Source organism: Aquarana catesbeiana, linkage group LG03, assembly GCF_042186555.1.
Source record: "Aquarana catesbeiana isolate 2022-GZ linkage group LG03, ASM4218655v1, whole genome shotgun sequence".
NCBI lineage: Eukaryota > Metazoa > Chordata > Amphibia > Anura > Ranidae > Aquarana > Aquarana catesbeiana.
Window position 1 is genome coordinate 709163349 of NC_133326.1, and position 17561 is coordinate 709180909.

Here is a 17561-nt window from a genome sequence, read left to right on the forward strand (position 1 = left end):
AGGCAGACTTAATAAACCTCCAACAGACATATACAGAGACTTATCACTGAATACAGAGTCTTATCAGATAGGCGCTTCTAACCATCTACATATTTAAAGCTGCACTCCGAGATAAGCAAATAGTATAAAGAGGCGTGTGCAACTTGAATCTTGGTGTTACGGTACCTCCAGGATCCTTGTCTGTAGGGCCAGGGGAACATGACCGGTCCTGTCCATCTGCAGTGTGTCATGGGCACGGGCACCAGCTTGTGGTTCTTTGTCTATGGCTGGTCATGCACCGACACGTGGCTTAGCATGCATTGGTGGGCACACAGTTGTATATGGCTCTGATACTGGGCATGCTCTCTGGTACCAAAAGGTATATAAACATCTTCACTTATGGTAACCAGTGCTGTGCCTTCTCACCAGCTACCTTATGCTTCAAATTTCTCGCTGGTGTTGCGGTTCCCATTGCCAAACCAGATTGGCTGATTCTGCTCAGTACCTGTTGCTGACTCTGCCTGATGGCCATGAATGTTGTTCTCCTGCCTGCCTTGACCTCTGTCTGGACTCCAACCATTCTCTTGCCTGCAGACTGCCTTGACACCAACCATTCTTACCTGCCACTTGTCTTGACCTCAACCTAGACACTGACCATTCTCTTGTCAACCTCTACTTGGAATCCAACCATTCTCTTGCCTGCTGCCTGCTTTGACCTCTGTCTAGACATCAACCATTCTCCAGCCTACGACTTGCCTCAACCTCGGCCTGGAAACCAACTATTCTCTTGTATGTTGTCAGCTTCAACCTCAGCCTCAGCTTCAGCCCTTTGCCTGGATTCCAATCATTATCTTGCCTGACTCAACCTCTGGCCGGACACCAACCATTCTCTTGAACGTTGTCGGCCTCCCCCTCTGCCTGAACTCCAGCCATTCTCTCACCTGCCTCCACCTCTGCCCGGACTCCAGCCATTCTCTTACCTGCCTCCACCTCTGCCCAGACTCCAGCCATTCTCTTACCTGCCTCCACCTCTGCCCGGACTCCAGCCATTCTCTTACCTGCCTCCACCTCTGCCCGGACTCCAGCCATTCTCTTACCTGCCTCCACCTCTGCCCGGACTCCAGCCATTCTCTTACCTGCCTCCACCTCTGCCCGGACTCCAGCCATTCTCTTACCTGCCTCCACCTCTGCCCGGACTCCAACCATTCTCTTACCTGCCTCCACCTCTGCCCGGACTCCAACCATTCTCTTACCTGCCTCCACCTCTGCCCGGACTCCAACCATTCTCTTACCTGCCTCCACCTCTGCCCGGACTCCAACCATTCTCTTACCTGCCTCCACCTCTGCCCGGACTCCAACCATTCTCTTATCTGCCTCAATCTCTGCCTGGACTCTGACCGTTCTCTTGCCTGATGCTTGCCTCAACCTCGGCCTGTACTCCTAACTACTCTCTTGCATGCTGTCTATTTCGACCTCAGCTTGAATTCTGACCCTCTGTCATATGGTCCTTTACTCCTTGTGGGGTGCTCTGATGAAAACCAAGCTGTTGTCTAGACTTTGGGTGAGCCCACGTCACCTGCCAAAGTAGACTCTATGGAGAGCAGAGGGGCACAGGATGAGCTATATCAGTTTATCAGGGAAAACCCAGAGATCATACCAGATTTCCTAATCTGCCCAAAGGATCTCAACAGGCAAGCTTATGTCTATGGGGGACCTCAGCAGAAAATCATTTTCATCGAATGGACACACAGATGAGACACATGCAGCACTCACCAATCCGCATGAAGACGACAATGCTAAACATGGAGAGGACCGTTGGCACGACCACCCCAAAGAAAGTGGAAAGCTTGCGGGGAGCGGGTCCGGTCCCCACCATGGTGACATCTCCATCGCAGAGGGCAGAGTCTGGAGGACCGAGGGCCCCATCCGACACACTGAAGAGCCGATAGTGCAAGAGAGGGGAGTTCTCCGAGGTCATCACTTGGGGGAGATAGTGGTAAAGTTTATTATCAATGTATCTCTATAAATATACACAGTCCAATCACTCCTTCCACAGTGTGTACATCCCATACAACACACAGTATATCATATACCCCCTATTCATGCCATAATATACACCATATAATATATACACTATATAATATACACTCCATGCATCACTATTATAAATCCCACAATATATATCACATAATCAAGGACGTGCAGTGAGGTTAGTGGTAAGGCACTGGCTAGTATCAGAGCCAGATACACACGGGTTACATACGCCGCGATCATTAGAGCGAGAGCAATAATTCTAGCACTAGACCTCCTCTGTAACTCTAAACATGTAACCTGTAAAAAATTTTACAGCGATACCTATGGAGATTTTTGAGTACTGAAATTTGGCGCCATTCCACAAGTGTGCGCAATTTTTTTGTTAGGTATCTATTTTTCTTTCACATTATAAAAAAAAAAAATTATTTGGGCTAAGTTTAGTGTTTTTTTTTTTTTTTCTTCATGAAACAGTTTTTTTTTTCGTTTGAAAAATTGCTGCGCAAATACCGTGTAACAAATAAATAAATAAATAAGTAATAAAAAATTGCAATGACCACCATTTTATTCCCTAGGGTGTCTGCTAAAACAATATATATATATATATATATATATATATATATATATATATATATAATGTTCTGAGAAATTTTCTAGCAAAAAAAAAATGATGATTACTACATGTAGGAGAGAAGTGTCAGAATTGTCCTGGGTGACAAGGGGTTAATAACCATAAGTCAGTAATATACAAATAATTATTATATTTTGTTTTTTAAGGTAATTTACTATATTTTCAAAATCTGTACTCAAGCAGGTGGTTTAACGGAGAAATTATGAAGTTATAACTTCCAACCAGTAATTTCACAGTAAATACATAAATTATCTTATAACATATAGCATAATAATATATGATTTAGCTTGTAGCTTCTCAGCAGCAGATTCTCATTCTTCCTCTTAACTGTGTGAGAAAAACATGGGATTGTGGGTAAATCTTATAAACATAAACACATGTTTTTTTCCTTCTAGTTATGAGGGTTGGAAGTGAGTATTTCTCTTTTAGACACACGCCCCCTTCTATGACACTGCAGTGAGAGAGGCGTGCCTCCACTGAAGCATTTTTATTGGACAGCTTGGGCCAATGGCACTTTACCATTGGTCCAAGGCTCCAAGCTGTCCATTGAGCTCAGTGCTTCTGACAAGAAGGGAGGAGAGGCTATGTGAGCTCCTCCTCTCAGTCTGCTGCAAACAGTGTGCCGGCTTGTATTTATACTGGCTGCTCTGTATGGAGCTTCTGTCAGGCTGCACAATGAGCCCCATATCTTCAGAACCATAGGTGGCAATTTTGACCAGTGGTGGGGTAGGACCTCAGCTACCTACTCATCAAACGTGGGGTCGCCAAGCTATGATCCTGAATCTTTTTTAATATTCATGGCAGGTGAGGCCCTGCCTCCCCTGACTGCACGTCCCTGCACATAATATACACCCCATAGTATACACCTTATAATATATACCCCATCAATCCCACAATATACACCATATAATATATACCCTATACATCCCACAATATACACCTCCTATTATATACCCCCATCCATCCCACAATATACACCATATAATATATACCCCATACATCCCACAATATACACCATATAATATATACCCCATACATCCCACAATATACACCATATAATATATACCCCATACATCCCACAGTGTACACCATATAATACACACACTATAAACCATATAATATACACCCCAGGCATCCCACACTATACACCATATAATATATACCCTATACATCCCACAATATAAGACACACCCTATACATACCACAATATACACCTCCTATTATATACCCCCATCCATCCCACAATATAATATATACACCATACATCCCACAATATACACCATATAATATATACACCCCATACATCCCACAGTGTACACCATATAATACACACACTATAAACCATATAATATACACCCCAGCCATCCCACAATATACACCATATAAAATTTACACCCCATAATACATCCATCATATACTATATACCCCCATACAATCATAATATACATCATATAAAATACACACACACACCTCATACATTCCACAATATACACACACACAGACACACACACACACACACAATATACACCTCATACATTCCACAATATAAACACACACACACACACACACACACACACACACAATATACACCTCATACATTCCACAATAGACACACAATATACACCTCATACATTCCACAATATACACATACACACTATAAAAGCATATAATATACACCATATAATATACACCCCACAATATACATCACCTATTATATACACCCATCCATCCCACAATATACACCATATAATATATACCCCATCCATCCCACAATATACACCTCCTATTATATACCCCCATCCATCCCACAGTACACACAGCATATAATACACCCTATACCTCCCACAATATACACCATATAATATATACCCCATACATCCCACGATGTACACCATATAATATACACCCTATACATCCCACAATATACACCATATAAATATATACCCCATACATCCCACAATATACACCATATAATATACACCCCATACATCCCACAATATACACCACATAATATACACCCCATACATTCCACAATATACACCATATAATATACACCCTAAACATCCCACAATATAATATACACCCCATACATCCCACAATGTACACCATATAATATACACCCCATACATTCCACAATATACACCATATAATATACACCCTAAACATCCCACAATATAATATACACCCCATACATCCCACAATGTACACCATATAATATACACCCCATACATCCCACAATATACACCATATAATATACACCCTATACATCCCACAATGTACACCATATAATATACACCCTATACCTCCCACAATATACACCATATAATATATACCCCACAGTATACATCACCTATTCCATACCCCCATCCATCCCACAGTATACACCATATAATACACAGCATATAATATACACCCCATCCATCCCACAATACATCCATCATATAATACATACTATACATCACATAATATATACCCCCATACATCAATAATATACATCATATAAAATACACACACACACACACACACCTCATACATTCCACAATAGACACACAATATACACCTCATACATTCCACAATATAAACACACACACACACACACACACACACACACACACACACCTCATACATTCCACAATAGACACACAATATACACCTCATACATTCCACAATATACACATACACACTATAAAAGCATATAATATACACCATATAATATACACCCCACAATATACATCACCTATTATATACACCCATCCATCCCACAATATACACCATATAATATATACCCCATACAACCCACAATATACACCTATTATATACCCCCATCCATCCCACAGTACACACAGCATATAATACACCCTATACTTCCCACAATATACACCATATAATATATACCCCATACATCCCACGATGTACACCATATAATATACACCCTATACATTCCACAATATACACCATATAATATACACCCTAAACATCCCACAATATAATATACACCCCATACATCCCACAATGTACACCATATAATATACACCCCATACATCCCACAATATACACCATATAATATACACCCTATACATCCCACAATGTACACCATATAATATACACCCTATACCTCCCACAATATACACCATATAATATATACCCCACAGTATACATCACCTATTCCATACCCCCATCCATCCCACAGTATACACCATATAATACACAGCATATAATATACACTCCATCCATCCCACAATACATCCATCATATAATACATACTATACATCACATAATATATACCCCCATACATCAATAATATACATCATATAAAATACACACACACACACACACCTCATACATTCCACAATATACACACACACACACACACACACACACACACACAATATACACCTCATACATTCCACAATATAAACACACAATATACACCTCATACATTCCACAATATACACATACACACTATAAAAGCATATAATATACACCATATAATATACACCCCACAATATACATCACCTATTATATACACCCATCCATCCCACAATATACACCATATAATATATACCCCATACATCCCACAATATACACCTCCTATTATATACCCCCATCCATCCCACAGTACACACAGCATATAATACACCCTATACCTCCCACAATATACACCATATAATATATACCCCATACATCCCACGATGTACACCATATAATATACACTCTATACATCCCACGATGTACACCATATAATATACACCCTATACATCCCACAATATACACCATATAATATATATCCCACAATATACACCATATAATATACACCCCATACATCCCACAATATACACCACATACATCCCACAATATACACCATATAATATACACCCTATACATCCCACAATGTACACCATATAATATACACCCTATACCTCCCACAATATACACCATATAATATATACCCCACAGTATACATCACCTATTCTATACCCCCATCCATCCCACAGTATACACCATATAATACACAGCATATAATATACACCCCATCCATCCCACAATACATCCATCATATAATACATACTATACATCACATAATATATACCCCCATACATCAATAATATACATCATATAAAATATACACCCCATCCATCCCACAATACATCCATCAGCCATAATATACATCATATAAAATATACACCTCATACATCCCACAATACACACATACACACACACACACACACACTATAAAGCATATAATATACACCCCATTCACCATATAATATATATACCCCATCCATCCCACAATAAAATATACACAATATAATAGACATCACAAACTATGGGGGGTATTTACTAAACTAATGTACACATATTCTGGTGTAGCTGTGCATGGTGGCCAATCAGCTTCTAACTTCAGTTTGTTCAATTAAGCTTTGACAATAAAACCTGGAAAATTAAGTACTGTCCGTGATACTCAATTTTCTATATCACAATTGCACTAATACAGCTACAATCAAATCAAGTACAATAAAACCTGGAAGATGATTGGTTTCTATGTAGCGTTGCAAAGGATCTCCCCCTATACATCTTACCCTAATCACAGCGTACATCACATAATATACATCACACACAATATACAATGTATACTTCCTATGTACACACACTGCATCCTGAGCGGTGACATCCAATGTACACACACCCAGCTCTGTGCTTCTCCCCCCACCTCCTCTTCCTGGTCAGCTGACTGATCACATGACCCGCCCTCCCATTATATCTGCTGAGCCATACAAAGACTCCATTCACTGAGATACAATGTATAACCCGGAGAGAAACAATGTATCCTCTGCATCCTCCTCTGTACACACCGATCACATCTACCCTACATCATACAATGTATCCTCTACATCCTCCTCTGTACACACCGATCACATCTACCCTACATCATACAATGTATCCTCTACATCCTCCTCTGTACACACCGATCACATCTACCCTACATCATACAATGTATCCTAATACACCGTTTATATACAGTGCCTTGAAAAAGTATTCATACCCCTTGAAATGTTCCACATTTTGTCATGTTACAGCCAAAAACGTAAATGTATTTTATTGGGATTTTATGTGATAGATCAACATAAAGTGGCACATAAATGTGAAGTGGAAGGAAAATGATAAATGGTTTTCAACATTTTTTTTTACAAATAAATATGTGAAAAGTGTGTGATGTACATTTGTATGGTGCCCCCCCCCGAGTCAATACTTTGTAGAACCTCCTTTCACTGCAATTACAGCTGCGAGTCTTTTTGGGGATGTCTCTACCAGCTTTCTACATCTAGAGAGGGATATTTTTCCTCATTCTTCTTTGTAAAACATCTCAAGCTCTGTCAGAATGGATGGAGAGTGTCTGTGAACAGCAATTTTCAAGTCTTGCCACAGATTCTCAATTGGATTTAGGTCTGGACTGTGACTGGGCCATTCTAACACATGAATATGGTTTGATCTAAACCATTCCATTGTAGCTCTGGCTGTATGTTTAGGGTCGTTATCCTGCTGGAAGGTGAACCTCCACCCCAGTCTCAAGTCTTTTGTAGACTCTAACAGGTTTTCTTCTAAGATTGTCCTGTATTTGTCTCCATCCATCTTCCTATCAACTCTGACCAGCTTCCCTGTCCCTGCTGAAGAAAAGCATCCCCACCACATGATGCTGCCACCACCATGTTTCACAATGGGGATGGTGTGTTCAGGGTGATGTGCAGTGTTAGTTTTCCACCACACATAGTGTTTTGCTTTTAGGCCAAAAAGTAAAAATTTGGTCTCATCTGACCAGAACACCTTCTTCCGCATGTTTGGTGTGTTTCCCACATGGCTTCTCGCAAACTGGAAATGGGACTTCTTATGGCTTTCATTCAACAATGGTTTTCTCCTTGCCACAAAGGCCAGATTTGTGGAGAACACGACTAATAGTTGTCCTGTGGACAGATTCTCCCACCTGAGATGTGGATCTCTGCAGCTCCTCCAGAGTTACCATGGACCTCTTGGCTGCTTCTCTGATGAATGCTCTCCTTGCCCGGCCTGTCAGTTTAGGTGGACGGCCATGTCTTGGTAGGTTTGCAGTTGTGTCATACTATTTCCATTTTCAGATGATGGATTGAACAGAGCTCTGTGAGATGTCCAAAGCTTGGGATATTTTTTTATAACCTAACCCTGCTTTAAACTTCTCCACAACTTTATCCCTGACCTGTCTGGTGTGTTCCTTGGCCTTCATGATGCTGTTTGTTCACTAAGGTTCTCTAACAAACCTCTGAGGACTTCACAGAACAGCTGTATTTACACTGAGATTAAATTACACACAGGTGGACTCCATTTACTAATTGGGTGACTTCTGAAGGCAATTGGTTCCTCTAGATTTTAGTTAGGGGTATCAGAGTAAAGGGGGCTGAATACAAATGCTCCTCACACTTTTCACATATTTATTTGTAAAAAAATTTTGAAATCCTTTTATTATTTTCCTTCCACTTCACAATTATGTGCCACTTTTGTTGGTCTATCACATAAAATCCCAATAAAATACATTTACGTTTTTGGTTGTAACATGACAAAATGTGGAAAATGTCAAGGGGTATGAATACTTTTTCAAGGCACTGTATTCATCACACCTCACTGTATAATAATAGTATACAAAGCACAAAGAATAATTTCTAATAGAAGCAATATGATTAGTTATGTTGTTATTATTACTCTTAGGACGGGTCTGGTTGCTGATCACACAGAGGAGGTCAGACTAGTCGGGGGAAAAGAGGCGTGAAAGTGGCGGAGAATTCGATCGCTGTGCACAGAGGACATGTGATGGGGATTTGTCACACGCAGTGAATCATGTGTCTGCTCCTGGCTCTCCTCATTGCTGATGGCTCTTCATGTTTTCTTCATCAGAGATTTCCTGTCTGGGGAATCATCACACACCAAGTCATGATATTTAGAAGAGATCTGAGCATTTCCAGCTCTTCTACATGGCAGGGCTCTTCTGCAAACATAAATAAACAATGGGACCAGTGAATGAAGAACTATTGTAAATGATGTGCTCAATTAAGTTCATTTATTGGATGCACGATAAAATTTAAAATGAAAAAACACAACTGTCAGATGAAAAATTAGATAATAAAAATAGTACTGTAATAAGGAAAAGCTCATTATCATGGTTGAAGGGGTTAATGTCAGCAAGTGTGCTCCAAGTCCTGATCCTGAATGGAAGACCCAATGACTCAATGTGCAGGGAAGAATCAAGGTAGTGAGACGCCGCTCTCTATAATGCAACTGATGGCTTAGTTACGGATCGCAGACTCGCTATACTCCAGGAGGTGTATTGTAGACCGCACCACTGGACATCCACGGTAAGCAGGCTGATCAGGCGGGCTGGAACCTGGCGTCCTGGAGGGCGCTCTGGATGGTGCGCACTAAATCCGAAAGCCGGAAGCCAGGGTCAGGGCTGGAAACGAGGAGTACCCGGATGCTGGGCGGATCGCAAGCTCGATATTGCTGCGGCAACCGTGACTTACATGTTTCACACTCCTGCGCCTTGTCAAAGTCACCTGCAAACATCCATAGAGTTTTAGCTTTGCTTTATATACGGGACTGTACGAAAGTTTTAGGCAGGTGTGAAGAAATGCTGTTAGAAGTAAGAATGCCTTTCAAAAATCTACACTTACCGGCCACTTTATTAGGTCCCCCTTGCTAGTATCGGGATGGACCCCCTTTTGCCTTCATTCTTGGTGGCATAGATTCAACAAGGTGTTGAAACGTTCCTCAGAGATTTTGCTCCATACTGACATGGTAGCATCACGCAGTTGCTGCGGATTTGTCGGCTGCACATCCATGATGGGAATCTCCGGTTTTACTACGTCCCAAAGGTGCTCTATTGGATGAGATGTGGTGAGTGTGGAGGCCATTGAAGGACAGTGACCTCATTGTCCAGTGGTGAGATGATTGGAGCTTTGTGACATGGTGCATTATCCTACTGCAAGGAGCCATCAGAAGATGGGGATACTGTAGTCATAAAGGGATAGACATGGTCAGCAATAGGTAGGCTGTGTTGTTTAAACAGTGCTCAATTGGTACTAAGGGGCCCAAAGTGTGCCAAGAAAATATCCCCCACACCCAGGGCAGCCATCAGGAATTTCCGGGCCCCTTACACAGCTTTAGACCTGGGCCACCCCGGGGCCCGACCCCCCAACATTTTCCAGGGCCTGCCCACTGGTTTCCCCACCGAATCCACCCACAGGCCATCCCACAAGTCCTTCGGTGCACCCACTTTTATTTTAATACTCTTACACCTTTGGAGACTGGAGGGATGGATGGTGCTGGGCATGGGTAGGGATGCGTTGGAGACTGGAGGGATAGATGGTGCTGGGCGTGGGTGGGTGGGGATGCATTGTGGAGACTGGAGGGATGGATGGTGCTGGGCGTGGGTGGGTGGGGATGCGTTGTGGAGACTGGAGGGATGGATGGTGCTGGGCGTGGGTGGGTGGGGATGCGTTGTGGAGACTGGAGGGATGGATGGTGCTGGGCGTGGGTGGCGATGTGTTGTGGAGACTGGAGGGATGGATGGTGCTGGGCATGTGTGGCGATGCGCTGTAGAGACTGGAGGGATGGATGGTGCTGGGCGTGGGTGACGATGCCTTGTGGAGACTGGAGTGATCGATGGTGCTGGGCGTGGGTGGCGATGTGCTGTGGAGACTGGAGGGATGGATGGTGCTGGGCGTGGGTGGGGATGCGTTGTGGAGACTTGGGGGATGGATGGTACTGGGTGTGGGTGGGGATGCATTGTGGAGACTGGAGGGATGGATGGTGCTGGGCGTGGGTGGGGATGCGTGCGTTGTGGAGACTGGAGGGATGGATGGTGCTGGGCGTAGATGGGGATGCGTGCGTTGTGGAGACTGGAGGGATGGATGGTGCTGGGCGTGGGTGGCAACGCGTTGTGGAGACTGGAGGGATGGTGCTGGGCATGGGTGGGGATGCGTGCGTTGTGGAGACTGGAGGGATGGATAGTGCTGGGCATGGGTGGCGATGCATTGTGTAGACTGGAGGGATGGATGGTGCTGGGCGTGGATGGCGATGCATTGTGGAGACTGGAGGGATGGATGGTGCTGGGCGTGGGTGGGTGGGGATGCGTTGTAGAGACTGGTGGGAGGATGGTGCTGGGCGTGGGTGGCAATGCGTTGTGGAGACTGGAGGGATGGATGGTGCTGGACATGCATGGCGATGTGCTGTGGAGACTGGAGGGATGGATGGTGCTGGGCGTGGGTGGTGATGTGTTGTGGAGACTGGAGGGATGGATGGTGCTGGGCGTAGGTGGTGATGCCTTGTGGAGACTGGAGGGATGGATGGTGCTGGGCGTGGGTGGCGATGTGTTGTGGAGACTGGAGGGATGGATGGTGCTGGGCATGGGTGGGGATGCGTTGTGGAGACTTGGGGTATGGATGGTACTGGGTGTGGGTGGGGATGCATTGTGGAGACTGGAAGGATGGATGGTGCTGGGTGTGGGTGGGAATGCGTGCGTTGTGGAGACTGGAGGGATGGATGGTGCTGGGCGTGGGTGGGGATGTGTGCGTTGTGGAGACTGGAGGGATGGATGGTGCTGGGCGTGGGTGGGGATGCATGCGTTGTGGAGACTGGAGGGATGGATGGTGCTAGGCGTGGGTGGGAATGCGTGCGTTGTGGAGACTGGAGGTATGGATGGTGCTGGGCGTGGGTGGCGACGCATTGTGGAGACTGGAGGGATGGATGGTGCTGCGCATAGGTGGCGATGCCTTGTGGAGACTGGAGGGATGGATGGTGCTGGGCGTGGGTGACGATGCCTTGAGGAGACTGGAGTGATCGATGGTGCTGGGCGTGGGTGGCAATGTGTTGTGGAGACTGGAGGGATGGATGGTGCTGGGCGTGGGTGGGGATGCATTGTGGAGACTTGGGGGATGGATGGTACTGGGTGTGGGTGGGGATGCATTGTGGAGACTGGAGGGATGGATGGTGCTGGGTGTGGGTGGGGATGCGTGCGTTGTGGAGACTGGAGGGATGGATGGTGCTGGGTGTGGGTGGGGATGCGTGCGTTGTGGAGACTGGAGGGATGGATGGTGCTGGGCGTGGGTGGCGACGCGTTGTGGAGACTGGAGGGATGGATGGTGCCAGGCGTGGGTGGCGATGCGTTGTGGAGACTGGAGGGATAGATGGTACTGGGTGTGGGTGGCGATGAGTTGTGGAGACTGGAGGGATGTAGTAGAAGCTGGGTGGGGATGAAGATGATTGAGTTGCATTGTGAAAATCAATGAGGATGACTCTGGGTGGGGATGAGAGTTACAGTGAAGAGGCTCTCCAAAATGTAACTCTCATCTGCACCCAGAGTCATCCATTTTCACAATGCAACTCAATTATACCAGCTTGTCAGCCTCAGGGTGTCCCATCCAAGAAGGAGATAAAGTCCAAATAAAATCTACAGGCAGCACAGGGGGCACAGTCAGCAGCATGCATTACATTTTTGTGACTTATGCCGCGTACACACGAGCAGACTTTTCGACCAGACTGGTCCGACAGGCCGAGACTGGCAGACAATTCGACCGTGTGTGGGCTTCATCAGATTTTCCTTAGACCTTAGATTTGGAACATGCTTCAAATCTTTCCGACAGACTCGAGTCCGGTCGGACAAAAACCGACGCTAGGGCAGCTATTGGCTACTGGCTATCAACTTCCTTATTTTAGTCCGGTCGTACGTCATCACGTACGAATCCGTCGGACTTTGGTGTGATCGTGTGTAGGCAAGTCCGGTCGTTAGATAGTCCGTCGAAAGTCCGTTGTAACTCCGTGGAAAGTCCGTCGGAAAGACAGTCGGACCTTTGTTGTCGAAAAGTCCGACCGTGTGTACGCGGCTTAACTCTCCGTGCTGCACTCTCAGATCTATCTGCATGCACCTGTTATTGCAGTGTCCACGTGCACTGTGGACGAGCTGGCCACTCCCCCTGCCTCTGTGCTGGCCAATCACATTGCAAGCAAACCCAGCAGCAGCCAGCAGACTCCGCCTCAGCAGGGAATGGAGGAGGAGCGAGCGAGAGCTGACCACAATCACCTGCTGCTAGGGCTGTTGCCAGTCTGAAAGATGGCGTTGACTGGTGCTCAGGTAGCGGACTTGTTAAATTTCATTACTCTGTGCAGAATACTTATAAAATGCAGGGGGGGTGATTGCTGGGGTGAAATTAGGAGGTGGAGGCTTGTCTTGTTTATGCTTCTCTGCAGCAGCACGCAGATTAGCTAGCGGAGTTGGTACAAGATGAAATGCATGTTCTGCTGTAGGGGGGAGCGGGCCCTGGCCGGCGGGGCCCCTAGGGACACTTGGGCCCCTTACATGTGTACTGCCTGTAACCCCCTGATGGCGGCCCTGTCCACACTATTACACCACCACCAGCCTGAACCGGGGATACAAAGCAGGATGGATCCATGCTTTCAAGTTTACACTAAATTCTGACCCGACCATCTGAATGTCGCAGCTGAAATCCAGACTCGTCAGACCAGGCAACGTTTTTCCAATCTTCTATTGTCCAATTTTGTTGATCCTGTGCCAATTGTCGCCTCAGTTTCCTGTTCTTAGCTGACAGGAGTGGCACCCGGTGTGGTCTTCTGCTGCTGTAGCCCATCTGCTTCAAGCTTGGATGTGTTGTGCATTCAGAGATGGTATTCTGCATACCTCGGGTGTAACGAGTGGTTATTAAGTTACTGTTGCCTTTCTATCTGGAACCAGTCTGCCCATTCTCCTCCGACATCAACAAGGCATTTTCCTCCACACAACTGCCGCTCACTGGATAATTTCTCTTTTCCCCACCATTCTCTGTAAACCCCGCGAGGTGGTTGTGCGTGAAAATCCCAGAAATACTCAGACCAGTCTGTCTGCCACCAACAACCATGCCACGTTCAAAGTCACTTAAATCCCCTTTCTTCCCCGTTCTGATGCTTGGTTTGAAGTTCATCAAGTCGTCTTCACCACGGGAAAGTAAATGAAGAGAAGAGAAATCCAAATCCAATTCATATTTGGAGTGATCGCCCTTTGCCTACTTCTAGGTAGACTTGCATGCAGTTTTTGAAGGAACTCGGCAGGTAGGTTGTTCTATGTACATCTTGGAGAACTAAGTACAGATCTTCTGTGGATGTTGGCTGCCTCAAATCCTTCTGTCTCTTCGTGTCATCCCAGAGAGACTCCATGATGGTGAGATCAGGGCTCTGTGGGGGCCAAACCATCACTTCCAGGATTGCTTGTTCCTAGTTCTTAATGACATTGGCTGCATGTTGGGGGGTGGTTGTTGCTAAATTTGTGGCCAATCACATGCCAGTACATCAGGATTGTTTTATTTTCAGATATATACCTTAGTTGGTGGACTCTAGAACGCTCCTACAGACTAAATAATACACAGTACACTGATTTGGGAAATGTTTTACCAAATAAATGTTGCAGAATACATTTTGGCCTAAACTCATGAAGAGAGATCATTTATTTGCAATATTTTATAACAGAAACAAAGAAAAACATGTTTTTTGTTTTTTTCAAAATTTTTGGTCTTTTTTTATTTACCTTATTAATCGGCGTATAACAGGCACTTTTTTCCCCTTAAAATTGGGAGAAATCATGGGTGCATATTATACTAGACATGTGCGATTAGTTTCGTACGAATCGAAAATTTGTACGATTTTCCGGTAATTCGTACATTTGTACGAATCCGAAATACGAATTTTTATGCATACGAATTCTGTACAAAATACGAAATTTTGTTTACGAATTTCGGATCCAAATTCATAATGAACATTCGTAATTGTTACGAAAAGTTAACAAACCTAAAAGTTAAAAACCCAGGAAGTCAGCACAGCACAGGGATGGTGGGAGCCCCTCATAATGAGCACAGCACAGGGATGGTGGGTGTGACAGACCTAGCCGGGAGAGAGACTTTTGGAGGGGACTGAATGCTAGCCTCTTGCCGATCGATCGTGGGCCCTGGGGCTTGGGGGAACGGTGCTCTTTGTGAGCTGTATGCCTGGGGACACTTGAGGTGGTATTACTGTGGATTCGGGTCCTGGTCCCCCAGGACACACAGACTCTGGGGACCCTGGATTTGCCATATTAGAAATAGTGGCTGATTCATAATGCTGGGACAAATACTGTTAGGAGATGCTGATGTCAATTCCAGCACCTGTCTGTCTGTTGCCTGCTAGAATGTGTATTGTAAATAAGTCTCTAGTATGGGATCTAAGAGTCATTAGATCCCCATTGTTGTTTGTGTTAATTAACTCTGCTATTGTGATAATGTTGATTGGGTTTTCTGAGCTACAAGACGGCCAGTCTGGCCTAAAGGTCATGTCTGAGTCATCTAGGCTGTCTAAAGGGATTAGTTAATTAGCCCATGTTAATTAGGTTTCTGGTCACAGGTGTATGTTCAGAGTAATATGAGCTGGAGGTACGCACCTCCTCTTTTATTGTATAAAAGAGCCTGTATTTTTCAATAAAAGAGATTCCTGGTTGAACTTACATACAGCCTGCCTGGTGTTTGTTCTGAGCTACACAACTGGATTAGAACGGCACATAGCTGTAGTTCTAGTCCCGGAGCATCGGATGACCGAACCATCAGATATTGCGATCTGCAATCTGATTCTATAGCAGCAGAGGAGTGTCGGGAGAGAATTCTGTACAAAATACGAAATTTCGTTTACGAATTTCGGATCCAAATTCATAATGAACATTCGTAATTGTTACGAAAAGTTAACGAACCTAAAAGTTAAAAACCCAGGAAGTCAGCACAGCACAGGGATGGTGGGAGCCCCTCATAATGAGCACAGCACAGGGATGGTGGGAGCCCCTCATAATGAGCACAGCACAGGGATGGTGGGAGCCCCTCATAATGAGCACAGCACAGGGATGGTGGGAGCCCCTCATAATGAGCACAGCACAGGAATGGTGGGAGCCCCTCATAATGATAAATTCATCATAACGAAAATTCGTAATTGTTACGAAAAGTTAACTAACCTAAAAGTCAAAAAGACCAGGAAGTCAGTACAGCACAGGGATGGTGGGAACCCCTCATAATGATAAATTCCTCATAACAAAAATTCGTAATTGTTACGAAAAGTTAAAACCCCAGGAAGTCAGCACAGCACAGGGATGGTGGGAACCCCTCATAATGGTCACAGCGGGTGTACACTCAGACCCGTGGAAATCAGCACAGGGATGGTGGGAACCCCCTCATAATGGACACAGCAGGTGTCCAGACCAGGGAACTCAGCACAGGGATGGTGGGAACCCACCATAATGGACACAGCAGGTCTACAGACCTGGGAACTCAGCACAGGGATGGTGGGAACCCCTCATAATGGACACAGTAAGGTGTGAGGTTCCTTTGCTCCTGTGCTTCCATAGACCAGGGGCTAGAGTTGCTCCTCTGCCCCAGGAGTGATGCAGGATCCTGGGGAGGACCCTGGTGGAGGCCCCCTGGATAGGCCTCAGCCTGTGGACGACACTGGGCCTGGCCCAAGGAAAGATGAGTCCCTGTCTGCCTTTAGACGGAGGGTTATTGAAACGCTGAAGCGGATTGAGAAGGAAGAGGAGAAGTTGGTGGCTTTGAAAAATGAATTTAAAAAGAAAAAGCAGATTTGTGCCAAAGTGTTCAGCAAGAAAAGACCGGCTCTGAGGCCTGAGCTGAAGGACCTGGAACAAGCTCTGCGGAAGCAGAAAGAACTGGTGAGTTCTCTGAAGGAGAATAGTGGAGCATTTAAAGAAAAATATAAGAATGAAGAAAGATTCAGCCAAATGAGAAGAGGAGCCGCAGTGAGGAGATGCAGGTACAGACAGCAGAGAGTGAGAAAGTGAGCCTGGAGGATGAGCCCAGCTCTTCAACACATCAGACATCTG

General features: G+C 45.0%; 1 protein-coding gene across 1 annotated transcript in view; it reads right to left on the minus strand.

Annotated features, from left to right (window-relative positions):
- LOC141133631 (solute carrier family 12 member 9) overlaps positions 1-7369 on the minus strand; it is a gene marked incomplete in the record, with an annotated part of 40615 nt that extends 33246 nt beyond the window's left edge. The window contains 2 exon segments of the mRNA XM_073623120.1: positions 1753-1959; positions 7292-7369. Coding sequence (XP_073479221.1) covers positions 1753-1959; positions 7292-7313 — 229 coding nt within the window.
- Positions 7370-17561: the final 10192 nt, after the last annotated feature.